The sequence below is a fragment of the Sciurus carolinensis genome, chromosome 3, assembly GCF_902686445.1.
Source record: "Sciurus carolinensis chromosome 3, mSciCar1.2, whole genome shotgun sequence".
Taxonomy (NCBI): domain Eukaryota; kingdom Metazoa; phylum Chordata; class Mammalia; order Rodentia; family Sciuridae; genus Sciurus; species Sciurus carolinensis.
The window spans coordinates 55,188,449-55,215,096 of NC_062215.1; the positions used below are offsets into that span (position 1 = coordinate 55,188,449).

General features: G+C 36.7%; 1 protein-coding gene across 1 annotated transcript in view; it reads right to left on the reverse strand.

The window, feature by feature from the left end:
• Positions 1-48: 48 nt before the first annotated feature.
• The window catches only part of Nup88 (nucleoporin 88), a 30,628-nt gene continuing 4,028 nt past the window's right edge, over positions 49-26,648 (reverse strand). The window contains 17 exon segments of the mRNA XM_047544086.1: positions 49-281; positions 797-915; positions 1,074-1,200; positions 1,466-1,546; positions 1,678-1,743; positions 1,850-1,975; positions 2,379-2,537; positions 4,333-4,434; positions 6,371-6,461; positions 12,442-12,540; positions 14,307-14,454; positions 14,926-15,072; positions 15,074-15,113; positions 18,494-18,670; positions 22,000-22,066; positions 22,069-22,085; positions 26,400-26,525. Coding sequence (XP_047400042.1) covers positions 218-281; positions 797-915; positions 1,074-1,200; positions 1,466-1,546; positions 1,678-1,743; positions 1,850-1,975; positions 2,379-2,537; positions 4,333-4,434; positions 6,371-6,461; positions 12,442-12,540; positions 14,307-14,454; positions 14,926-15,072; positions 15,074-15,113; positions 18,494-18,670; positions 22,000-22,066; positions 22,069-22,085; positions 26,400-26,525 — 1,756 coding nt within the window. The 3' untranslated portion in view covers positions 49-217.

The window sequence follows — 26,648 nt, forward strand, 5'->3', positions numbered from 1 at the left end:
TGATACTTGGCCCTTGTTGCATACAATCGACTTCAGTAATAAAGCACATTTCAATTTTTAAATATATTTATTCAGTAATTATAAAACAAATATTAAAAATGATAAACCACACTAAATTCATCCAAAAATGCTTCTTTATAAATTAGTGCTGTTTGTTTTACAATATGGGTTTGAGCCTTCAGTTTTGTTAACTTCAGTTGTGAATGTGTTCCTGGTGTCAGAAGTTTACATGATTTCGGATATCATTGATTTGCTTCACCATTTCCCTTATGTGTTCACCCCTGTAAAATCATAAAGTCAATCACTTTTGGAGAAGAATAAGTCATTAGAACAGAATCTTAAGAACTGAAACTAGTAATGCTGAATTATCTAAGAACTTTTTTGCTTAAATTAACAACTTAAGGTTTCAGATGGATAGCAGATATTTACTCATTTAAGGCAGCAAACTGGTTCAACTACTGGAATTTATTTTTTGTGGCAAGGTACTGGGGATATGCTACTTGATTGCTCTACGACTGAGCTATATACCTCCACCCCCAGGAAATATTTTTTAACATAGTCTCTGGGAAATACTTTGACCACACAACAAAAATCACATTACAGAAAAGTCATCATTTTCCACCCTCCCACCATACTCATTTTTTAATGAGTAATTACTGATCCTAGTAATTACTGATGTGCAGAAACTAAGACTTGGGAGTCTTTACCTAGGCAGAGAGAAGAGAGGTTGATTTAGGCACACTTCAAAGAAAAAACTATTTTCACAATAATAGCTGATTTGTAAGTATTTACTTACTCCTCCTTCAAAATGGACTGGATGCACTTCCGCTGGTAGGCACTGAGGGTGATGCTCGGTTTTTGAGGACTTGGCACCTTTTCCATCTTTCGCTGTTGATAGTCTTTCTTCATAGTAACCTTAAGTAGTCAAACAGAATGTAGATATTTTGGTATGCTTTGCCACATGTTTTCACATGTTTTAATCTGTTCTTATTACATTTTATGAAATTATTTTCTATAGAATAATGCTTCAAAAAAAAAAAGACTGAATTTAGCCACCTTGCATCCATTCCTACCTGTTTGATGGCATTGCCCAAATGTCGAAGTTGATCCGGTATCAGCTGTAATTCTTTCTTCATGTCTCTCTCACTATCAGAGAGAACTGGGAGCTGAGAGTGAAAACTGTGAAGTACTTTTTTCATCCTTTAGATAAGGTAAGCAAACATCTCAGCTTAAGATTTCTGCTAATCAGGAGAAATATAGTCATAATAAAGCTTGTAATTCATGACTCTGATATCTGGGAAGGAGGTCTCCACAGGATAGATTAGGAGAAAATGTCATGTCTTTCCTAACATATACTTTAGAGAAGAAATAGGGGATCCATTCAATTCTCTAGGTATGTGAGCACCTAAGTATGAAGTCTGTTTTCTTCATAACACTATTAGTACTGAATATTACACCCACTGACCTGTTCATGATATCTTCTTGTTTCTCCTTGGCTTCCTCATATTTGTCAGCTAAGCGCTCAGCCATTTCCCGTAGACTCTTCCTATGGCATAAGAAACAATACTCTTGGGTTTGTTTCCCTTGGCTGTTGAAGCCAGCTGATGTGCACAGCATCTTGAGGTGAGATCAGTCCCCTACCCTTATTGTTTTTTTCTCCCTAGTTTTGACACTTACCTCTCCTCTCGACAATAATTGAGATCTTCCAGCTGTTTCTTTTTTTGGTCACATAATAATTTAACCCTTCAAGAAGAAAAATAAAAAGTTTAGCCAGAAGCCAGGTCTGGGCTATTAATACAGCACCAGCTACCAGCCAGGGACTAATGGTTGTGAACACAGGACATCCTACCTCCGTTGAATCTCCTCCTTTGCCAGGTCCTGCTTAAGAATGTACTGTTCTCTGAACACCTGCGTGGCTCTGCTGATGAGCTGAAGACATTCCTCAGGAGGAGGTGCTAAATCCTTTTCAGATGATCTTAAAACAAGTTTTTATCATTTTCCTTAGCCAAGTAAGATACTTGAAACAGACTTGAGTCATAGCTGCTTTTTCCTTTTTAGCATTTATTTTTTATTTTAAAACAGGGTCTTGCTAATAAGTAGCTGAGGCTGGCCTCAAACTTGTGATCCTCCTGCCTTAGCTTCCCAAGTCACTGGGATTACAGGCATGCACCACCATGCCCAGCTTCCTTTTCAGTGCTTTATCACTTTCAGGTGTCACTTTTTTCTCTCTACTCACTAGCTGATGAGATATGCCCTGTGCCTCTTCTAACTCCACCACAATAAAGCAGGTATGAAACAGCTGAGGACAGAAAGGATGAATAGTAATTTTGCAGAGAAGAGAACCCCTTCTTAAAATCTACATGCCCAAGATCACATACTTGAGAAATGCTGGATTGGCAACACTACGTTGCAAAATGCTTCTTATATGCTTTTCAAAGGAGTCTGGGGTCTCAGCCAGAATACGGAGAGGAGACTCTGTCACTTCAACATCATCTCGGGTACACAGCAGGGGAGGAGAAGCTGGATGGACGGTACTTCTACAAAACAAATAAATCAACATCTACCAATGGAGTTTATTTACTCTATTAAATGAAAGCAAAAACCACATTTATTCAGAATTTTGAGAACATAAACAAAAAGTTGTTACTCAGAAGCACAAGAACGTACGTTTTCTGCCTTGAAGAGACACCTTGGGAAGCTGTCCCCTTATGCTGCCACTTGTGAAAACATTTTGGACTCTTATGCCAAATTTTTTGAAATTTGAAGGCAGCACAAAAATATGAATTCATCACAGATCCTTTCTGCAAAGAACCTGCTTTATAAGCTAGAGCCACAAACAAGTCACTCCTTTCTTAGGTATAGACTTAATCAACAATAGTTTTAAGGTAACTACTATATGCCATATTTGGTTGTAGAGAACTCGATTCCTAAAAATTACATCAACTCAACCATAAATATTTGCAAAGGCAAATTCAGAAAGTACTTGAAAGACTATAAACTTTGGCAGCATGGTAAGTAGCTTACTTTGAAAGTAGCAATTCAAATTTGTTAAACAGTAACATAGATACTCTGATTTGAAGGTATCCAGATAATTCAGTTTTTCCACCATTTGGGATTCATATCTTTATTCTCAAACTAGTATGACTAGGTTTTATTTTACTAAGGGTAGTGTGGGCTTTTGAAAAATATGCTGAGGCAAAGAGCAAATATTTTCCAGTGATTTTATTTTGTTAAGCTTGCTAGTTTTCAGTCTCAGTAGAAGCAACACAAAATTTATATTTGAATCTTTTTTTCCCCACCCAAGTAGTATTAGTATTAATTTTTAAAAACCATGGAAGACCTTTTAAAGACAGTAAATGAATGCCTGTATTTTCCACATAAATCAGTATATAGAAGCGCATGGTCCACACTGACACCAAAAGACTAGGGGGTCCAGCGTTTGACATGCAGAACCAAATTTTGGTTTTGATACTCCTATTCCTGCATTTATAAAATTCAGAATGACCTTCCAAGGCTGTTGGAAAAGGAAAATGGTGATTATAGCTTAATATCTGAGTTTCTTAAAAGGAACAAGGACTGTGAGTTTGGCTTTATACTGTCTTTCTTCTAGAGTTTACAAACACTCCCTGATGTTCCTCTGAGGCTAGCAGAGAGGAAGAAATTAAGAGTGTGAATAATTGGACTTTGGAATCAGTCAGACCTGAATCCTAGATGTCTTTTACTTGTGACTTCTGCATTTGCTTAAACTCTCACGCTTCTGTTTCCTTCTCTGTAAGACAGGGAAACAGTGTTCTCTTTGAAGGTTGATCTGATAATTGCAGGAGGTAATGCAGGAACATGGCTTACCTTCTGAGCCTGGCACATATAGCTTGATAATCATTAAATCTAACTGAAATTAATAATGGAATTCAATATAGATTTTAGTATTTTTTTCCCCATACTTTAAGGAAAAGCTCTCACTTTTCAGCTATTTGATGGAGATACTAGAAACCATGCCTAAAAATGAAAACTTCCAGACATGGCAGGGACAATGGTCATCTCCTTTTTAACCCTCAAGCCAGAAACCAAAACAAACTAATAAATTTAGTTTGGCGAACTCCTGTAACTTGGGAGGCTGAGGCAGGAGGATTGCAAATTCAAGGCCAGCCTCAGCAACTCAGTGAGGCCCTAAGCAACTTACTAAGATCTTGTCTCAAAAATTAAAAAAGGGCTGGGGATGTGACTTAGTGGTAAAAAGTATCTCTGGGTTCAATTCCTAGTGCCAAAAATAAAAAACCATGTATGTGTAGGTTTGAATCAGATACTATGTAGAGAATATAAAATAGGACATACAGTAAAGGCCTTGTGAGGCACTCGTAGGTACTGGTGATGCAGATCATTATGGGCCCAAGAATATCAGGGACTATCCAGAATCCCCGAATTGGAGCAGGCTGCCTGGAGGAAAAAAAGTTACAGTTAAGTTATAAAGCAGCAGATATGACAATGATACCAAGAACAAAGATGTAACCAGTCTGTGGCCTTTTCAGGCCTGACAGTTACCTGGGATATGCTATCAGATGTGGAAACCTGTAATAAACCTCTGATTGGTTTGAACCAAGATGCCATTTGTCAGTCTAGAGGTCATTTACCAAATCACTCAGGAACCTACAGGCTCATGGGGCTTATAATAATCTTGGTGATAACAGTCCTTGCAAGTTCACTCTATGCATCTTCTCAACTCACATGTAAACACCAGCTATATATGTCTCATCTAGTGCCTAAGAGATTCAGCGTTCAGAAACTTCAGTAAACTTTAGAATGTATCTCACACATTCAATGAAGCCCAATATCTGTCTTAGGACTTCATTTAGTGTGCCTAGCATACATCTCCAGTTTCCTTCCTACTTCACCTGAAGAAACTGCAAACTCTGGCTCTCGAATGAGAACTGCCCCACCCCCATGAAATCCCATAGCACATTTTTGTCCCTGAACAGTGACTCCACATCCTCTCACATCTGAAAATTGCTCCCTTTAACCAATTCTGCTTTAGAATAGTCTGTAGACAGTAGTAAACAACACTTATTTCCCTTCCTCTGTTTGAAAGGGAGGGAATCTGGGAAGTTCTAGAATTTTACTATCAGTGTGAAGCACACACTGAGAGAGTACATATATAGTATGTAACCTGTACCCAGGTCAAAAATTAGAATGCTGCAGCAGCCTCAGTCCTATGGTTCTTTGTATTGCTAAGTCTAGGCTCCACTGCTCACCAGTATCTTGCTGTGCTTATGTGATGTTGCTTGCTGCTTTCTCTTAGAAACAGTTCCTCGTTGGTATCCTTGACATCCTTCCCTCCAGGTTCTCCCTCAGTGTCTCTGGTAGCTCTTATTGCCTTCCGGGGCTGGGCTTCTGTCTCTACTCACTGTTCATACTTTAAGCTCACTTCTCTTCTCAGCTCTCCTCTACTTGTCCCAAGCCCTTTACTGTGTAACCTTACAATGGAGCCAGAATCATCACTCCAATGCTGACAATTCCCATGTCCCTAGAGTCCTATCCAAGATCTCTCCAATCTTCAGATCTATACATCTAACTGCTAGTAGGCTTCCTCCACTTGGATTTCCTATAGAGAACATAAAACTCCAGTCTACATTAATTCATCTCTTATCTTCCCAAATCCACTCATTATGTCCCCATTTGTCTGAAAGGTATCACATCTACCCTTTATCCTAAGAAGAAACCCTGGAGTCATTCTAGGCGCCTCCTTTTTTCCTATTCATCAGATATTCACTGAGTATCCAAAAGGCACTCTGTTAGACACTGAATAGACAGAAAAAAGATCAACAGTATATACTAAGAATAAAAAACTGCATTCTTGAAACACAGATTGCAGAAGTGATTGCAGACATTAAAGAAACACAAAACACAAGTTAAAATAATATATGATAAAATATATAAAATATAAAATAATATATGATAAAAAGAACAGGAACACCCTAAATTAGATTGAGGAATCAAGATAGTCCATTCTGAAGAAATGACTGGGATCAGAAAGGAGAGTAGGAGTCAGGTGTGGTGGTACAACCTTTAGTCCCAGGAACTTGGGAGGCTAACGTGAGAGGCTCATTTGAGCCCAGGCATTTGAGGCCAGTCCTACGATATAGCAAGATCCTGTCTCAAAAACAAGATTTAAGAGTTAATCAAGAGGACAGTAAGCTGGGATCAGGACTGGGATAGAGGAAATAACATGTGGCATGACTCCAAAGCAGGAGAAAGGTTTTGATGAACTTCTGATGAACATGGTACTCTTGGGTTAAGTATTATTATATCTGTATGTACTTGAATTACTGAAATAAACTACTACTATCTTTGTATACGTGGGAGAGTTGCACCTTACCTGCATGGCAATGGCTTTGTACAAAGGATATGTTCTACAAAGCATTTCTGTTCTGTAGCAAGTTCTTGTAAACTATCCTTATCTTCTTCATCTATAAAGGAAGGCATTATATAAATTAACTGATGCGTAGACAAGGCTCCAAATTAAATTGCAACTAAGTACTCAAACCATTGCTTCCCAAGGGTTATGCCCTTCAGACAGAAATATCCTTACCTCAGGGGTCTAGATTTCTGCTTTGGAAAGGAAAGTAAGGTTTTCCTTGATCAGGTTTTAAATGTAGAAACGTTTCACTGAGAATAATCTCAAATAATTCCCTTCTACTGTCTTCCTTACCAACACTGATTTTTTTTCTTTTTAATAATAATACTTTTGGGCCACCAAACTCTCCCATTCTGAAGTGTACAATTCAGTGGGTTTTAGTGTATTAATAGAACTGGATAGCTATCACCACAAAGAGCTTATAATATTTTCATTTCTCAAAAAGAAACCCCCAGGCCTATTAATGGTCACTCTCCAGCTTCTACCAACCTTCTCAGAGCAAGGCAACCACTCATCTACTTTCTGCTTCTGGATTGGTCTATTCTGGATTTTTCATATAAATGGAATCATAAAATATGTAGTTTAACTGACTTCTTTCACTTAGCATGTTTTCAGGTTCATCAATATTGAAACATTTTATTAGTACTTCATTCCTTCTTATGTTTGAATAATATTTCATTTTATGGACAGATTGACCCCTTTTTAAATAATCTATTCATAAGTTGATGCATACTTATTTGGTTTTTGAGCAACTATGAACAATGTTGCTATGACCACTTGTATGTAAGTATTTGTATGGACATGTTTTCATTTCTCTTGAGTATATACACAGAGGAACTGCTAGATATATTGTAATTATGTTTAATCTTTTACAGAACTGCCAAGCTGTTTTTCAACCACTATACCATTTTACATTCTAGTAAGCAATCTATGAGGGTCCACATCCTCATCAATACTTGTAATTGTCCATTCTTTCCTTTTGGCCATCTCAGTAGATACTAAATGATATTTCATTTTGGTTTTGTAATATTTCATTTCTATAATGACTAAGGATGTTGAAAAAAATTTTGTGTTATTTATGTATCAATGATGGAACAATGTCTATGCAAATCTTCTGCCCTCCCCACCCTCCTTCATCCTTTTGTGGTTCTGGAGATGGAACCTGGGATCTCATGCACACTAAACACTCTACCACTGAGCTACATGCCCAGCTCTACTTTGCCCATTATTAGGTTGGGCAATTTATTTTATTATTATTGAATTCTAAGAGTTTTTTGTTCTAAATATAAGTTCATTACCAGATACAAGATTTACAAATATTTTTTCCCCTTCTGTGGATTTTCACTTTTGTGACAGTGTCCTTTAAGAATAAAAGTTTTTAATTTTGATGATAACCAAGTTATCTATTTTTTACTCTTACTTATTGTGCTTTTGATAATATACCTAAGAAACTAAGTCAAGTTGACAAAGATTCATGCCTCTTCTAAAAATTTTATAGTTTTAAGTCTTTCATTTGGATCTGATCCAATTTGAGTTCATTTCCGTAACTGGTGTAAAACAGGAGTCCAAGGTCATTTTTTTTGTATATAGGTACTCATTTGTGCCAGGATCATTTGTTGAAAAGATTATTCTTCCTCCACTGAATTGTTTTGGCACCACTGATGAAACCAAATGACTACGTAAGGTTTAGTCCTACACTCCCAATTTCTACTTCATTGATCTGTATTTGTATCCTTATGCCAACATCACATTGTTTTCATTACTATGGTTCTGTGTGAAGTTTTGAAATTGCAAAGTGTGGGTTCTCCCTCTTTTTGTTTTTCAAGACTGTTTTGCATTTCTAGTTTGCTGTAATTTCCATATGAATTTTAGGGTAATCTTGTCAACATCTGCAAAGAAGTCAATTTCAACTTTGGTAAGAACTGCACTGAATCATTAGATCAACTTAGGGAGTACTACCATTTAACAACATTAAATTCTCTGATCCATGAATATGGGATGTTTTTCATTCATTTAGGTTTTATTTTCTTTCATTGTCTGGTGGTAGTAAGAGTATATCCTGCGTCAGGCACAGTGATGCACACCTGTAATCCAGCGGCTTGGGAGGCTGAAGCAGGAGGATCAAAAGTTCGAAGCCAGCCTCAGCAACTTAGTAAGGCCCTAAGCAAGTTAACAAGACCCTATCTCAAAATAAAAAATGTAAAAAATCCCTGGGTTCATTCCCCAGCACCAAAAAGGAGGGGGAAAAAGTGTATATTCACTTCTTTGTTAAATTCATATTTTATTCATTTTGTTCATTGATAGTACACAGAAATGAAACTGCTATTTACATATTGATCTTACATCCTATAAACTTGAATATATTTACTAGTTCAAGTAGTTTTTGGCAGGTACCCTAGGATTTTTCTATATAAAAGGTCATGTCATCTAAGAAGAGAGTTTAACTTCTTTCCAATCTGGATATCTTTTATTTCCTTTTCTTGGCTAACTTCCTAAGACCCCCATTACAATGCTCAAGTAGCATGAAGAGATAGCTTTGTTTTGTTCCTTAAGGGGAAAGGAGAACGTGTACAATTAAGTTGGACACTGACTTGAGGTGATTACCTAGCAAAGCCTTGAAGTACATTTAGGCTGGTGGTTTCTTCTTGCTAACTATAGTATAATACAAGGAAAGATAAAATTGAGGGAAGAACTATTAACAAAAACAAACAAGGACCTGATGACTTGAGAAATTCTCAGTCTATCTGGATGGCAGAAGATGATAAAGAGATTCAGTCAGAAAAAACATGCTATAGAGAAAAGGCCATGAACGTGGCTATACTAATTTCTGTTTTAATTATTTCCTTTCTTCTACTACTTTTGCTGTTATTCTGTTCTTCTTTTTCTAGGGCTCTGAGCTATAATGTTAGGTCATTTCGTTGTTGACTTTTCATTCTTTTCTGGAATGAGCTCCATGCAATGAATTTTCCTCTTAGTACTACTTTCATAGTATCCCAGAGATTTTGATCGTCGTTCTTACTGACCTCTAAGAATTTTTTATCTCCTCCCTGATGTTTTCTGTTATCCATGTTTCATTCAATAGCATATTTAGTCTCCAGGTGTTGGAGTAATTTCTGTTTTTTGTCATTGATTTCTACTCTCAGTCCATTATGATCTGACAGAACACAAGGCAGTATCTCTATTTTTTTGCATTTACGAAGGGCTGCTTTGTGGCATAACATACGGTCTATTTTGGAGAAGGTTCCATGTGCTGCTGAGAAGAAAGTGAATCTGCTCGTTGATGGATGGAATATTCTATATATGTCTATTAAGTCTAGGTTATTGATTGTGTTATTGAGTTCTATGGTTTCTTTGGTTGGTTTTTGTTAGAAAGATCTATCTAGTGGTGACAGTAGTGCGTTAAAGTCACCCAGAATTATTGTGTTGTGGTCTATTTGATTCCTGAAATTGAGAAGGATTTGTGTGATGTACAGGGATGCACCATTGTTTGGAGCATAAATATTTTCTATCGTTATGTCTTCCTGATTTATGGTTCCCTTAAGCAGTATGAAATGTCCTTCTTTATCCCTTCTGATTAACTTTATCCTAATTTCTGTTAATACCTCATTAAAGTCAGAATATTTAGTGACACAGAATAAAGAGATTTTAAGTGTGACTCATTTAGCCCTCCCAACAGAAATTCAAAAGTAGAGTTAGGATTATCTAGCAAGGACCTGTGGTGGATAAACCACTTACCTACTGAAATGAATCTATGATATACACAGGAAACCCAAAAGTTTCTCGAAAATTTTATAACAGCTGGAACAGTGTTGGTTTGGACTAAAAAGGTCAGAAATTCTACATGTAAAAACAAGTTGATGAAAATACAGGACTAAAACAAATGCTACCATCCCTAAAAATGCAGGACAAGTCAACTTGAGAATTATTCCCAGGCCTTCAAATCTATGGGTATTGCGATCAGGAAACTACTTGGTCCTGTAACAATTTCATTTTCTCCACTTTTGAATTGAAATGTCTATAAATGGTATCCTATGCCTGTCCTGACACTGTGTTCTGGGAACTAGTATTTTGTTTTGTTTCATAGGTCCATAAACAGAAAAAATTTACCCATATTTGATTTAAATGATGAGATATGGGATATTTTTGAGCTCATGAGATTTGGATGAGATGTTGAACTAGTGTTGCTGCTATGTGGTTTGAGATTTTTGAGAATATTAAGATAAGGTGGATGTATTTGCATTTGGGTCAGATGTGAATTTTGCGGAGGTGGGGGTAGACAAGGAGTGGACTACAGTAGGCAGAATAATGGATTCTCAAAGGTGCCCACATCCCACTAGAAACTGAAAATGTTAGCCTACATAGTAAAGGGGAATTAAGGTCACAAACAATTCATTAAAAGTGTTCATCAGATGACTAAATTAGGAAAATGATCCTGGATTATCTGGGTGGACCCAATGTTATCACAAGTTTCTTTGAAAGTGAAAGAATCAGAAAAGGTCAGAGTGATACAATGTAATAACTCAACCCATTCCACTAATGCTGGCTCTGAAGATGGAGGATATATTGCTTATATAAAGACAGAGGAAGGGGGCTACTAACCAAGGAATATGGTATAATCTAGAAAAGGGTAGGAAATAGATTTTCTACTAAGCTCCAAGGAAAATTGTTCTGCCAATTTGAGCCCTGTAAACTCATGCAGAACTTCTTACCTATACAACTGTAATAAACTTGTGGTGTGTAAATCAATAAGTTTGTGTGAGTTATTACAAAAGCAATAGAAAGCTATATAGAAAGCATTTATTCTGTCTTCATTAGCATGGTGTCAACTCTGGGTTCTTCAGAGATGCTCTTTATCAGTCTAAATTCCTTTCTATTACTAGTTTGTGGACTTTTTTAACATGAAAGCTGTTGGATTTTCTTAAATGTTTTTTCTGTGTCTATAGAGATGATGATATGGTTTTTGACCCTTATTCTATTCATATGTACATTAAATGATTTTCAGATGTTAACCTGAAAATCAGGGATAAATCCCTCTTGGTTGGGGCACATAATCCTTTTTTCATGTTGCTGGATTTTGGTTTGCTAGTATTTTGCTGACGATTTTTTTGCATCTGCATTCATAAGATACCTGTCTATAGTTTGTTCCTTGGATGTATTTGTTTGGTTTTAGTTACAAATGTCATACTGACCTCACAGAACGAGTTAAGAAGTGTTCCCTTCTCATCTACTTTTTTGGAGAAGCTTTCAAAGATTTCTTTAAATTTGAAGCCACCTGGTCCTGGGCTTTCTTTTTGGGTAGTGTTTTTTGTTTCTTAATTTCTCCCCTCATCAATTTCTTACTTGATAGATAGATTCAATTTTTTTATTTTGTCTCAAGTCAGTTTTGGTCGTTTCTTTTTTTATTGACATGTGTCCATTCCACCTAGGTTATCTAACTGGTGTACAGTTTTTTTGTTTGTTGTTTGTTTTTTTTGCGGTACCGAACTCAGGGCCTTGTGCTTGCAAGGCAAGCACTCTACCAGCTGAGCTATCTCCCCAGCCCTGGTGTACAGTTTTTTATAGTAGCCCCTCCCTTTATTCTCTTTGATTTCTGTAAGGTTGGAAGTAATATTCCCTTTTTTGTACCCGATTGTTATAATTTTGAGTTTTCTGTTCTAGTTTTTGGTACTCTAACTAAAGGTCTTTTTTTTTTTTTTTTTTTTTGGTATTGGGGATTGAACCCAGGGGTGCTTAACCATTGAGGCACATCCCCAGCCCTTTTATTTTTTGAGACAGGGTCTCACTAAGTTGTGTAGGGCCTCGCTAAATTGCTGAGGCTGGCTTTAAACTTGTGATCCTCCTGCCTCAGCTTCCAGAGATGCCAGGTTACAGGTATGTATTACCATGCCCAGCAAAGTCTGTCAATTTCTCTGGAACTTTCCAGAGAACAAATTTTTTTTTACCAATTTCCTCTATTGTTTTCTTATACCAAACCACTTGTTTGACAGAATATCTGAAACCTACTGAAAAACACAGAAAGTTGGTAAACTTACCTGATCCAAGAAACTTATGGAGTTTATGAATCCAGGTTAACCCAACACTGTGTACACCAGCTTCATGAGTACAGTGATATCTTGACGGACACTTGGGGTCTGTAAATAGACTCATTAATGACATAAAGGTAGCCATTAGAAAACTGAAATAATTTACCCTAGTATTCTACAAATACATTTGTTGATGGAAGTCTATATGAATTTCATACTGTGGAACTATATCAAGGAATTTTGAAATTTAACTTTATATCTATATATATATATTTTTTGGGGGAGGGGGGTTGTGGATGAACCTTTATTTTTATTTATTTATTACTATGTGGTGCTGAGAATTGAACCCAGTGCCTCACACATGCCAGGCAAGTGCTCTATCACTGAGTCACAACCACAGCCCCTAAAATTTTTAAATTTAATTTTCAAATATATTTTAAGTAAAAATTATAATAAAATCCAAATGTTATTTTTAGAAAATAACAAAATGGAATTCACCAAAGCATGAAACAGTTGTTGTCAGATAACTCATTTATGTTTTGGTTACTTATACATTTATTTCAAGTTCTTCAAGATAAAATGGTGATTAAGAATGGTAGCATAAGTAGAAAACTTATGCTTGCACACCACCTACTTACATGAACCTGAAGTAAGTGCTCTCCTACAGCACAGATACTGAAAAGACTTCAGCATAACACTCAGGTGAATAGTCGTTCTGTCATGTAGTAAGTTAGGCAACAAACAAGAAGCCAAGTTTTATGTATCTTCATAATGTTGATTATCATGTTGATTTATAGATAAGTCCAAAGTTTATTTTCAGTTTTGGATTCTTTTTGATAATTATTTATATTACACTACGAAATGAGAGCAGTTGTTACATAATTTTCTTTCTTTTTTTTTTGGCGGTGCTGGCGATTGAACCCAGGGCCTTATGCATGCAGGGCAAGCACTCTACCAACTGAGCTATATCCCCAGCCCCGTTACATAATTTTATAATTAACTGGCTTTGAAACAAAAATTTCTGAACTTGCTTTGAGCCTAGATATCAGTTAAGACAATCCTGAGGGCTGGATTGTAGGTCAGTGGTAGAGCACTTGCCTAGAGTGTGAGGCCCTAGGGTGGATCCTCAGCACCAGATAAGATAAATAAATAAAAAATAAAGGTATTGTGTCCATCTACAACTAAATAATACTAAAAAAAAGACAATCCTGAGACTAAAAGATGAGCTCCTGAATATGTTATCATTTATAGCTATTTATCTCTATGGTTAAGAATTTTAAAATATGAAATAAAACAAAATATACAAATAATGTACATAGTAATTTGATGAGATGGCAACAATAATCCATAAGCATTCTAAATTAAAATTTCCTATTAATAGCTTTACTTCCTTAATGTTGAATTACAGTAATGTTACATTGTTTTTGTTTATATACTGGAGTTCTGCGTAACACTTTTTTTTCTCTTTCCACATTTTTTTTTCCACATTTTTTTAATTGGTGCATTATAGTTTGTGCATAAGGATGGGATTGTTGTTACATATTTGTACATGCACACACTCTAACAATGTTATATGGCCAGTATCATTCCCCTGCATCCTACATTGACCATGAAATCTACTTTTTATAGGTGTAGGAAAAAGTCACTATTATACATCCGAGTGAATCCAGCTTGAAGACCACTATCTTAAAACTTGAGAAATTTGTTTGATATCACTAGACAGAAAGTGTACTATGTAGTAACTAAAAGGTAAAAAAGAACCCAGTTAACTTTGTTAAAGACTGGAACCACAAACAAATTATATGGTAACAGCCAGTGACTGTTTTAGTATAAAAAAAATGGAATAAAAGAGCTACATTTAATGAATAACTTACCTCTGTGAAGTTTAATTGGACATGAAAAGTCAGAATCAAAGGGATCATCCTCTCCAGATGCCAGTTTTAGGGCAAGTTCCAGTTCAACACATTCAAACACATATAGAGAAGGAATGAAGTCAGCCCTGGAATCCCAGGACTTTTCCGACTGTAAAAGAAGTATTATAATTTTGAAACTGTATGTTCATTTGAAAATACACACAATTAAAAACAGGAGGAAAAAGCTAGATCAAACAATGCTTTCAAATTCTTCTTAATTCCATCCCCTATCTTAACAGTGTGTTGTTGTTCTTGAGTGAAAGAAGTTTCCTCCTTAGGAAGATTATGTTAATAAGTCTATAGAAAAGCCAGTTGAGTGATTGAAAGGTTCCTTTATTTGCTACCAGGGGCTACAATACAGAGGTCAGAAAAAGAAATAGGCAAACTGGTGGATCAACTTGGTGCAACCTAACTTCTAGCCATCTAGATTTTTCAGTGTGCTTCAATTACTTGTGTTTAATTTCCAAAGTGCCAGAAATATCAGATATAAGCTAAAATTCTTCATTAAATATTCATATTGGACCAAGAACTATACCTGATGTTAAAAATCTGAAACAGACCAATACTAGCCTGCACTTACTGTTTGGTCATCTTCTTCTTCCCCCTCTAGCACAACACAGTGATATAGCATTCCTGATTCAGTAGCAATCACTAAGATGTTGGGCACACAGGGTAAGCAAAGTATAGCACAAGCATCATAACCATAGTTATCTTCAGCTGCAGGATGCTATGGGCAGTGGACCCAACAGCTTTCCAATATTCCCAGGGCTAAAGAAAGAATAAAAACATATTTATGAAATTTTGACACAAGATAGCCATGTCCATACCCTAAAGCATTCTTGACTTAGTCTTCCTCTAGGTATTAACTCTCATTACCAATATAATGTATTCCTAATGTCTCCACTTTTTCACTTTCCTTCCAACATTTTGGTGGTGGTTTTCAACCACAGCTGATTTTGCCCTTGAGGGGACACTGTTAATATCTGAAAGCATTCTGGGTTGTCACAACAGGGGTCTGTCTGTGTGTGTGAAACTAGTATCTAGTAGGTAGAAGCCAGAGATGGTGCTAGACAGGAAAGCCTGCCTCCCCCCACCCCCCAAAAAAAGGACTATTCACTTTTTTCTTTTCCCTTGGTACTTGGAATTGAACCCAGGGGGCATTCTACCAGAGCTACATCTCCAGGCCTTTTTTTTTTTCTTTTTCTTTTTCTTTTTTTTGAGACTGGTACTTGCTAAGTTGTCCAGGCTAGGTCAAACTTGCTGTCCTGTTCAGCCTTCTAAGTAGTTGGAATTATTGCTGTTCACCACCCATATCCCACAACCAAGAATTATTCAGAACAAAATGCCAATAATGCAGAGGTTGAAAGGTTTTGCCCTGAATTTCTATGGTACCCTTTTACTAGTCCATTGAACTACTCTGGCAAAGATCATCCATATGATTCTCATCCTTTTGGATTCTCTAATCCAAAAGGCTTAATGTGATGTTCTGCTACATTAATTTTGGTTAACAAGTATTGCTGCTTGATATCTTAAGACCCTCTAACAATTTCTTCTTGTTTTTTTGTTTTGTTTTGTTTGGTTTGGTTTTTTTTTGCAGGGCCTTGTGCATGCTAGGTAAGCTCTCTACCAAAAAGCTACATTCCTGGCTCTCTAATGTCCTTTTTAATTTCTGTCTCTTAATATTGGTGCACTCCAGTGGTCTATTTTCAAAATACACATTTACATGGTAGCATATTATTTTAACTACCCCTGTATTCTAATGACTTCACATCTTTTCTTCTGAGATGCAGCTTCTCTTCAGGGCTTTGGATGCACATGTTTTATTTAATTAGAGTCCTAGATGATACACCCAATGAACTGATAATTGAGTTGGGGAAAGCAGACAATTAACCACAATTACTTCACCATGTAATAATTGTAACAAAAAAAGGATATATTGGGTACAACAGAATAACAAAAGATATAAAGACATGAGGCAGGTAAAAAAAAGGTATAAAAAATGGGAAGCAAATTATTTTGGGGGGTGGGGGTTCCAAGCTGGGGAGCAGTTTATACAAAGTTCTGGAAGCACAAAAGACAAGGAACTAATAGGAAGGAACCTTAGCTTACTATGATAGGAAGGAACGTACAAGGTCTAAAGCAACAGAAAAAGTAGCTAGACAGATATCCAGAATTGGTTTATGAAGCAGAGAGTATGATTTAACAAGCATGCCATGTTAAATTATTCAGAGTTTATCTCCTAGGTGAGTGTATCACCAGAGGTGTAAGTCAGGAGTGACAGAGCTTCATTTTATAAAGATCATCTGTAGCACTGAGGAGGACAAAAAGGGTTCAAAATTGGATTAAAGGAAACTATTTAAGAGAAAATGATCTAGGCAGAAGGTGAACATCTGGAGCAGGAACAAAAGAATGGTGATAAGGATGTACACATTTCAGAAACTTCTATAAAATCAATAAAACTTTGGGACAATTAGATGCAAGAGGATGTAGACGGCCATCAGTTTGGGACTAATACTACTAGGTAGATCATGATGGGGACAAATGAGGGCCAAACAGTAAGGGGAGGAAAGGGTAAGGATGATGGTGTTACCACAAAATCCTCCCAAGATGGGGTGGAGGTGTAGCTTAGTGGTAGAGTGCTTGCCTAGCACGCATAAGACTCTGCAAAAAAACAAAAACACCACAAAAACCCTCCCAAGTAAAACATGTGAAAGGTAGAGAACATTTCTGCCAAGGGATTGTACTCCAGAGTAAATCTCCACCATTCTGCAACATCAAACTCTTGTCTTTCTAATCATTTGGTACTCCCTCTTCTCTCTCCTGGAATTACTTCAGCTTCCATTTCTGTCAATTAAATCCTCCAAGTTCAAGCTTTTGTATTACTATTTCCTAAAGTAATAGGCCTAAAATAATAGGCCTTAGTATTACTTCATTAGATGCTTGTAACAACCCATGATGACCTAAGCACATTACACTGTACTACAGTTATTGGTTTAATTGAATGCCCTTTTGTTGACAAGGAATCATACAGCAGGGACCTTGCCTTCAAACTTGTATTTCCATCTTCTGCCATAAGGTGCACCCTGATAAATATGTCAAGTTGACTGATAAATAAATGGTCAGCCCTTGCCCATTTGCCTCTGGTTACAAACATTCCCCAAATCTTATCCCATTACTCTCTCAACCTGACAGATGATTTTCACATCCTCTCAATTGTCTATCAACATCCTGTGTTTAGAAAACACATAGAATATTTCACTTTATTAATTCAATGCTGTATAGAATATTTTCACTTTATTAATTCAATGCTATCTCACATTTATAATAAGAGATCTTCCCCTGAAAATAGTTGCCTTTCCTGACCTCAGTATTTCTGTTAATGGCTCGTTTCCTTATCCAAACAGTAACTAATACTTATTGATCATTCCTCTGTAGTATCTACTATGCTCCATATCACCCTTTACTCTACCACCACCATAGTTCAAACTCTTTTTTCCTAGAACACAAACTCAATTTTGCAACAGTTTCATTCTTTCTATGAATCTTTTGCTCTAGACCAAGATGTCTAATCATTGACCCTTGAATGAAACATGTAACTTGTTTTCACATTCTACTTTATACTGCCCTTATGATGGAAATAGTTTTACTCTTCCTTGATGCTTCATTTAATTCTGCATGAGACAAAGTCCCACATGACATCAGTCTTTCTCTATGAAAAATTTCTTAATTTCTCCAGTCAGAATGATCTCTCCTTGCTCTGGGTTCTTACTGTGTCCCAGTAATGTGGTATGGGTAATTACCTCTTCATGTATATGTATATCTTTTTCTCCACGAAAGGCAAAAAAGACACCAGATTATATCTAATCATTTCCATAGTGCCTTGTTCATATAAAATAAACCATAATATCTTTTCAGTTAAATAGCCTTTGAAACACAAGCAAATTGTGTCCTATCTTAAACTACAGAGCTTATTCAAATAATGAGGAAATGAAAGGTCAAATGATCTGTACCAACTCTTTCTCCAAAAAGTGCAAAGCAAGCATCTAAAAGCAGTTCACTTCCACAAACTCAGAAATGTGGATTCCCAGGTCTAATCATGACAATCAAGTTTGAGTTTTCATTTCATGTGGGTTACCACCCCAACTTACCCATGTAACAGACTGACATATGTAAGGAAAGTCTCCCCATTCTCATATAAGATGTACAGTGGGTATGCCACTACTTCATCTTTGCCTTTTTGTCCAACTATATTCTTTGGAACTGCTGCCAGTGGTCCAAAGTCAAATGCAACTGCTGTTTCACCTAGAGATGCGGTATATGCCCTTCTGCAAAGAAATTTGAAAGCCAACTTGTTGAAAACAAAAACAAAAATTTCACTAACAGGAGGTAGGTATGTATGGAATTTAGACTTAATGGAGTAAAAACACAAAAATTATGATTATGAAGAATGTTATTAACACTGGAAAATTTTCATAAAATTAAGTGAAAAAAGGTCGTAAAGTATTTGGTGCTGCTTTAATTTAGATGGTTTAAATACAGATATATGAATAACAAAACGTACTCATACACACATGTACAAATACACATAAAAACATGGATAACTGTCTCCAAGAAGCAGGATTTATTAATTCCACAAATGCTTACTAACCACCTGCTCTGTGCCAGACACTGTTCTAGGTTCGGGAATACACCAGCAAAATTAAGGTCCTGCCATCTGGTGAGAGATGTATAATAAACAGGAAAGAAATAAACATAATATAAATTCAGAAAATGTTATGAATGAAAATAAAGTAGGGCAAAAGGGATACTGATGGAGGTGCAACATTAGGCTAGGTAGTGGGAAGGACTCTGATAAGGTGATATTTGAGCAAAGATCTGAAGGATCTGTGGTTATCTGGAGAAGGAACAATTAAGGTGGAGGAAGAATAAATGCCAAAGGTCTTAGGTGGAAGGTGCTGGTATCTGAGGAATGTCAAGGAGGACAAGGTGGCTGGAGCTCTGAAAGCTAGGGCACAGTGGGAGGAATGAAGCTGAAGAGGGAGTCAGGTGACAGGCTTACAAGTCTTGGTAGATTCTGGGAAATCAATGAGGTGTGGAGAGCAAGGAAGTGAAGTAACTGTATTAAAGCAAAACCATCATTTTGGCAGCTATATGAAGGTAGGCAATAGGAGATTACAAAGATTTCCATTTTCTTCCTAATACTTTTCTCTGTTTTCCCCAATTTTCTACAATAGATGTGTTACCTGTATAATCTGGAAGGACAAAAATTATGCTGCTTTTATATTTTATAGTATAGTAGAATAGTTATGCAAAGATTATAAATCTATAAAAAGTTAATAAATATGGTTAAAATAAAAATCACAATTTCACAAAGTTTAGAGAATCAACATCATTGGAAGGTATTATAAGTAACATCTCTCCAAAACATAGAATAAAAGCAGAGTTAAACTAAAAAATCAAGATAAGGAATGGGAACAAACAGAGAAGTTAATTTAATGATACTCAAATGAATCCCAAGCCATTGAAACTTAATTGATGCTTAATAAATACTGTAATATATCTAATGATATAGGTACCAATGAATGAGTAGTCTGTGCAAGCCCCATGCCAAGTATTTTTTTATTATAAGTATTAACTCATATTAATTATACAAATTCATGGGTTTCATGGTGACACTTCCCCACTTACACAATATTGTGCTTTCATTGTAGCCATCCTCCCTTTTTCCCTCAGTAACTCTCCCTTCTGTCTCTCTTTTTTTGGTACCAGTGTTTGAACTCAGGGGCACTCAACTACTGAGTCACATCTCCAGCCTTATTTTGTATTTTATTTAGAGACAGGGTCTCACTGAGCTGCTTACCGCCTTGCCATTGCTGAGGCTGGCTTTAAACTCATAATCAGTCTCAGCCTCCCAAGTCACTGGGATTATTGGTGTGCTCCATGATGCCAGCTCTCTTCTTTCTTCCTTACCCTTTGCCTAATGGTTTCTCTTCTATATTAAGGAGATCATTTTTTGTTTGTTTCCATATATGAGAGGAAACATGCAATACTTATCTTTCTGTGTCTGGCTTATTTTGCTTAACACAATGACCTCAGTTCCAACTGTTTTTCTACAAATGACAGGATTTCTCCTCCTTTGTGGCAAAATAATATTTTATTGTGCATATATGTGCACATATCGTATTTTCTTTACCCATTCATCTGCTGACAAGCACCTAGGCTGATTCCATAGCTTTGATATTGTGAATAATGATGAATAAAGATAAGTATGTAGGTATCTCTTTCATATGCTGACTTTATTTCCTTCAGGTACATACCCAGGAGCTAAGCAATTCTTTATGCATCTCATTTATTCTGTACAATAACCTAAAAAACCACCAGTAATATTTTTTATACTCATGGAATATAGTCATGAAAATGAGGCTTGAGGCAATTGGAATACTTGCCCAGAAGTCACAGCTGGTGAGGGTTGGTGGGTTGATACCAGGGCCAAATCTCTTGACAACATTGCATGTACTCTACTGCTTTTTATCTAGATCATGTGTCTCCCAAAAGAAAGTTGGTCAGCATGGAAGCATGTTGCAGAAGACAATGTCCTGATACAGGAACAGAATCAACCCCAGAAGCAGGTATTTGCCAATGTGGAGATGGATGCACTGGAATTTAAGCTAGTACTATAAAACATTCAATCATGTAACTGAAATTTTCAGTTCTGAGACCATCAAAGAGAATTAAAAATGGTCTCAGGTTAGTAGCAACCCCTGGCTCCTAGCAGAAACAGTTGTAAATCTTTTTGGGAGGAACATATCCCCAATTTAGACTCTCAATATTCCCAAATATTAGAACCAAGTATATATAAGTTCACAGTGATAGGCAATAAGAAAAGCAACATGACTGCAATTGAGGAAAGAACAGATTACAGTATTTCCTCTACCCAACAAGGACTTCAGATACCAAAACTGTCAAATATACAGTAACTATATATAGAATGTTCAAGGAATAAAAGAATAACAAAAACAAAATAAAACTATTAGATATGACCATCACAGAGACATGGAATTTCAGAAATATTGCTATTGTGTGATCATGTATGGTGATCACAGAAAAATGATCAGGAGGCCAGAGGTTTATGAGTTCAGTCATTCTGTAAGTGGTCAAAGTAGAAAGGAACTTGATTCAGTAGTTGGTAAGAAAACATGAAAAGAAGCCAAGATCATGGAAGAATCAAAGAGTTTTAAGTATGTCTCCAGCCTACTCACTTTTCATAATTTAGTCATTATTTTATAATGTATTCTCTTTTCAATTTGCAACAGGAAAATATGTTTCTGCACTCATTTGGAAGTTTATTAAAAAGAAAATAATGTTACAATGACATTCAGATTGGCAACTTCTTTTCATTTTTTGCTTTCTTCGAGGTGCTGGGGATTCGAACCTGGGCCCACGCACATGCTCGGCAAGCGCTCTATCGGCCGAGCTAATCGCCCGCTTCCAGACAACTTCTTGTTACCTATTTACATTGCCTACCTTTGATTACTTCTCACATTATCAAAAGCATGCAAAGTCACATCTGGAAAATCTTGAAATTTCTTAAAACTGCATTTATAATCTCAGTAAACAACTGAACAAACATTTCATGACACAAATAAAAACATACCCTTTATTGAGTATTAGACTCTCCTCTTCTGCTTCTGAAAGTATAATCACCTTAATAGGTGTCTGTGCTCACGTAGAGAATAAATTCTAACAATCAAAAGAGAAGAAAACAAGCACTTAAAATTCTTCATTTCTGCCAGGCGTCGTAGTGCACACCTGTAATTCCAGCAGTTTGGGAGGCTGATGCGGGAGGACCTCGAGTTCAAAGCCAGCCTCAGCAATAAGCAACTCAGTGAGACCCTGTCTCTAAATAAAATAGGGTTGGGGACATGGCTCAGTGGTTGAGTGACCCTGAGGTCACTCCCAAGTACCCCCCCAAATTCATTTCCTAAAATTGTATTTTCCTCTCCACCAATCCGTTTTTACTTGAGAATTTTCCTACCAATTATTAAAACCCATAAATCCCAAGTTTTCAGTTCTCCAAATAGTTCAGTGAAATTGACAAAAGTGCATTAAAATGGGTTGGAAATCATGATCCAGAGCTCATATATCCTTTATATATTTTTTCATATATGTAAGGAATATATTTTTCTTATATGTGTGAAATACATGTATTTTCAAATATTCTAATTATTCCCCTATTACTTTTCTCAAAAGAATAGAACTCCAAAAACATAGTATTTCAAGGTAACCATAAGTGGTATATTTTTTGCTTTAAGTTTTATGGGTGTTCTATATATAGGATGATGGGACATCATTGGTTAACCATTTCTTTGCCAAAGAACCCTGCTTCCTTTGTTCTTTATATGAGAGGGAAGTTGCCTTAGGATCTGAAGTAATGTTCTCTATTTGTATCAAAATTTCTTCTTTTTTATTTTCAGTGCTGGTACCTTGAGTATGATGCTAAGCAAATGCTCCACCATGAGCTGTGTCCCCTGCTCCCTTATCCAAAAAAAAAAAAAAGTTTTTTCCTGGCAATGGGGATTGAACTCAGTGGTATCTACCACTAAGCTATATTCCCAGCCCTTTTATTTTTTTGAGACAGGGTCTTGCTAAGTTGCCCAGGCTGGCCTCAAACTTGCAATTCTCCTGCCTTAGCCTCCCAAGTCAGTTAGATTACAAGTGTCCAGGCTGAGTCAAAATTCTTTAGAAGCCTATACCATTGTACTTCATGTTTTCTATCCTAAGCCCGCAGCTGTACTCTTTGCTTAATCATCTCATTATTTCCCCTAAGCCTACTAGCTTCTCTTCAGTTATAATTATCTGTCTCTATTAGATACCTAAAGGAAATATATCTTACTCTTCTTACATCCCAAATGCCCAGCAAAGTGAATAACATTTAGCCTGTAATCTATATGTGTTTTGTTATATGAAGGCACCATATCATGTCATCCCTATTTTCTCAAAGGAAAAGTATAAAAAAGTAAAAAAAAAATTTTCCCCCAAAATCATTTTAATGAAAGTAATTTAACCAGTGGGGTGGCACATGCCTGTAACTCCAGCAACTCAGGAGGATAAGGCAGGAGGATAGCAAGTTCAAGGTCAATCTCAGCAACTTAGTGAGACCCTATCTTGAAATAAAAATAAAAAAGTGCTGGGGTATAACTCAGCGGTGCCCCTGGATTAAATCCCCAGTACAAAAACCAACCAAATAAAAATAGGTAACATACTTCACAGCATATATGGCTATTGTTAAAGGGGAAACTATTTTTAAAAAGTCCCCATAAAGTCTGCACCAAATTGGTCACTTATCTTTTTCCACCAAGAATTTTTAAACTTGGTTTACCTCCATTATCAATAAATGTCATAAGTACTTAATACCTGTAATGACAAATTGATCTAAATGAATGCACATTCACTATGGTCTTCCTAGATTCCTACAGGCATCACTGACTTCAAAAGACATAGTAATACTAGACAGCAATACTTGTTGTTTCTCATGAGCAATGAGTGGGAATTTCCTTTTGTCCTCAAAGTTTTTTCTGTCCAAAGTTTAGGGAATGAGAACTACTAAATAACCCATATTTTAAAAAGAATCTTCAATATTTAGGGCCAACCAGGTTGGGTAGTCCCAGACACTCCGGAGGCTGAGGGAAGAGGATTCCAAGTTCAAGATTAACTGCAACAACTTAACAAGGTCCTCGTTCTAAAAATAAAAAGGGCTGTGGATGTGGTAAAGCATCCCTGGGGGAAAAAAAAAAAAAAAAAAAAGAAAGAGAAAGAAAAGAAGAAAGAAAGAAAGAAAGAAAGAAAAAAAAAATATATATAGGACTGGGTGTGGTGGTACAGGCCTGTAATGCTGGGAGGCTGAGGCAGGAGGATCATAAGTTCAAAGTCGGCCTCAGCAACTAAGCAAGTTGACCCTGACTGAGACCCTGACTTAAAAAATAAAAAGGGAGGGCTGGGGAGATAGCTCAGTCGGTAGAGTGCTTGCCGTGCAAGCACAAAGCCCTGGGTTCGAACCCCAGCACCACAGAAAAAAAAAAAAAAGTCAAAAATAAAAGGGATGGGGATGTAGCTCAGTGTAAAGCACCTTTGGCTGGGTTCAATTCCCTAGTATCTAAAAAAGAAAAAGAAATGTGACCAGGTACCTCTTTCAGAGCTTAACATGAGGAAGTAAGGACTTGACCTATACTATCTCACTACCATTTGTTTTTCCAGCATACAAAAAGAAGATTAAGAGGAGAGGGTGTCTAAGAGTCCTTGGGATACAGAATGATGCTGTAATAGGGCAGTTTACCTTCCCCTCTTTCTTTACTCAACTCCAAAGCCAAATGGGTGAGCAGGGAAGACTCTTGGAGAAGAACCAGGCAGATTTGGAGGTACCTGTAATAAGGGAGAATGGTACCTCTATTCCTACCTGAATGCAAGGTGTGTTGCAGAAATCTTTAAGCCACCAAGGAAATTCTTGGATGAATCTTGTCATACCCAAGGGTCTAAAAGTATGCATATACTTTAAGTATCTATTTATCTGGAAATTTCTTTTTTTTTAATATTTTTTTAAATTGTTGAAGAACCTTCATTTTTATATGTGGTGCTGGGAATCGAACTCAGTGCTAGGCAAGTCTTGACCACTGAGTCACAACCCCAACCCCTTATCTGGAAATTTCTAAAGAAGATATGTTAGAATAGCCTAAGAAAGGACAATGGTATAGTGCATCCAGTTTTCTGCAGCTCTTGGAAGGCAGAGAAGAGAACTTGGCTCCATATGAAAGATCACACAAGTAAAAAGGCACAGGAGACATCAAGTTTGCAAACACTCCATCTCCTCTCTCCATCTTTAGAGAGGGTTTAGGGCATGAATAGCTGACAGGAGTCAACGGGAGAAAGAGTTCCTCAGTAATGGAAGGAGCTAACACTTAAACACTGGGTCCCAAACACACACAAACACACGCACACACCATCTGTGCAGAGATTACCACATCAACAGAGCTAATAAGCAGCAGATGTAATAGATTAAACCAAGATCAGAATACCTCCCCTTCCCTGACAGGCAAACAGTTAGGTAAGATCTCTGTCTCACCTATTCACCCTCTCTATCCATACTCTGAAGAAGTTAAGAGTCAGAAGAAAGAGGAGGCAGCCTCAATCCCTACACTTCACTATGTAGCACAAAGTGCTGGGATCAAAAGAAATTATGAAAAGAGGAGCACACATCCTATCCATTCTTTTGAGGTCCCTCAAGATATAGGCCTGACCTATAAAGGGCCAGGATGATGGTTTTGAAAACTGACTTGACAGCAGAGCTTTAAATGGGACATACTAAGTTTTAATAATTATAAGTAACCAGAAGGCTAAGGAATCTGTATAAAATGCTATTAAGGGGATCAACCATTCAGCAGGGAAGCAAGATTTGGTAGAGCACAGGTAAAAGCAGTGATTAGGAAAAAATAATACCTCTGGTTAGTTGAGTGCTCCTGATAAACTTTTTACAAAAGGCAGATCCAGAAAGTTAACTGAGTGGGGACAGAGCATTTAATCACAGAATGTAAAGTTTGGAAAGGGCTTTAGAAATTATCAAATCTGCTCTTTTTACAAATTAGAAACTAAGCCCCTTTGCCCCCCAAAGAAATTCAAGATCTCAGATGACAGATGACAGAAGTGACTGTGGAGGAAGGATTCAAATTTCTCATCTCTACTTATATTCTTTTTCCCCTATGCTACATTATCACCATAGAGTGACATAATGAAAAGTTTGGGGAACAGTACTAATAGGAGGGACTAGGAAAAGACATACTGGAGGCAGAAAGACTAGTTGAGAAGGAACAGCAAAAATTAAAGCATGTAACTCAGGGTAGGCAGTTTGGCAAATCTTATGAAAGAGAATGGGTCACAACAGCCATCAAATAAAAGCATTCCAACATCCAATGACTCGTTTGGTGTGAACCTGAGCTGTGAAGGAGCAAAGTGGAACAGAGCCTTCACATTTGCAAAGACAAGAGAGGTAAAAAGAAAATTTACCTTATTAAATTGTCTGATGTTAACAGCACTATGTGGGGATCCAGCATTTCACTTGGATACCAGGCAGCATGCTTTAGAGTCAGAGAGGTAGAACTGGTGAAAAATCTCTCAGCAATTGGAGTGGTACTAAAATAAAGAACAATTTTCCAAAAAATTTCATAGAACTTGGATGAAACAAAAATCTATTTTAACATTCACTGCTTTTCTTTTCTTCAAATTTTTGTTAAATCTTGCAGAGAGCATTCAAAG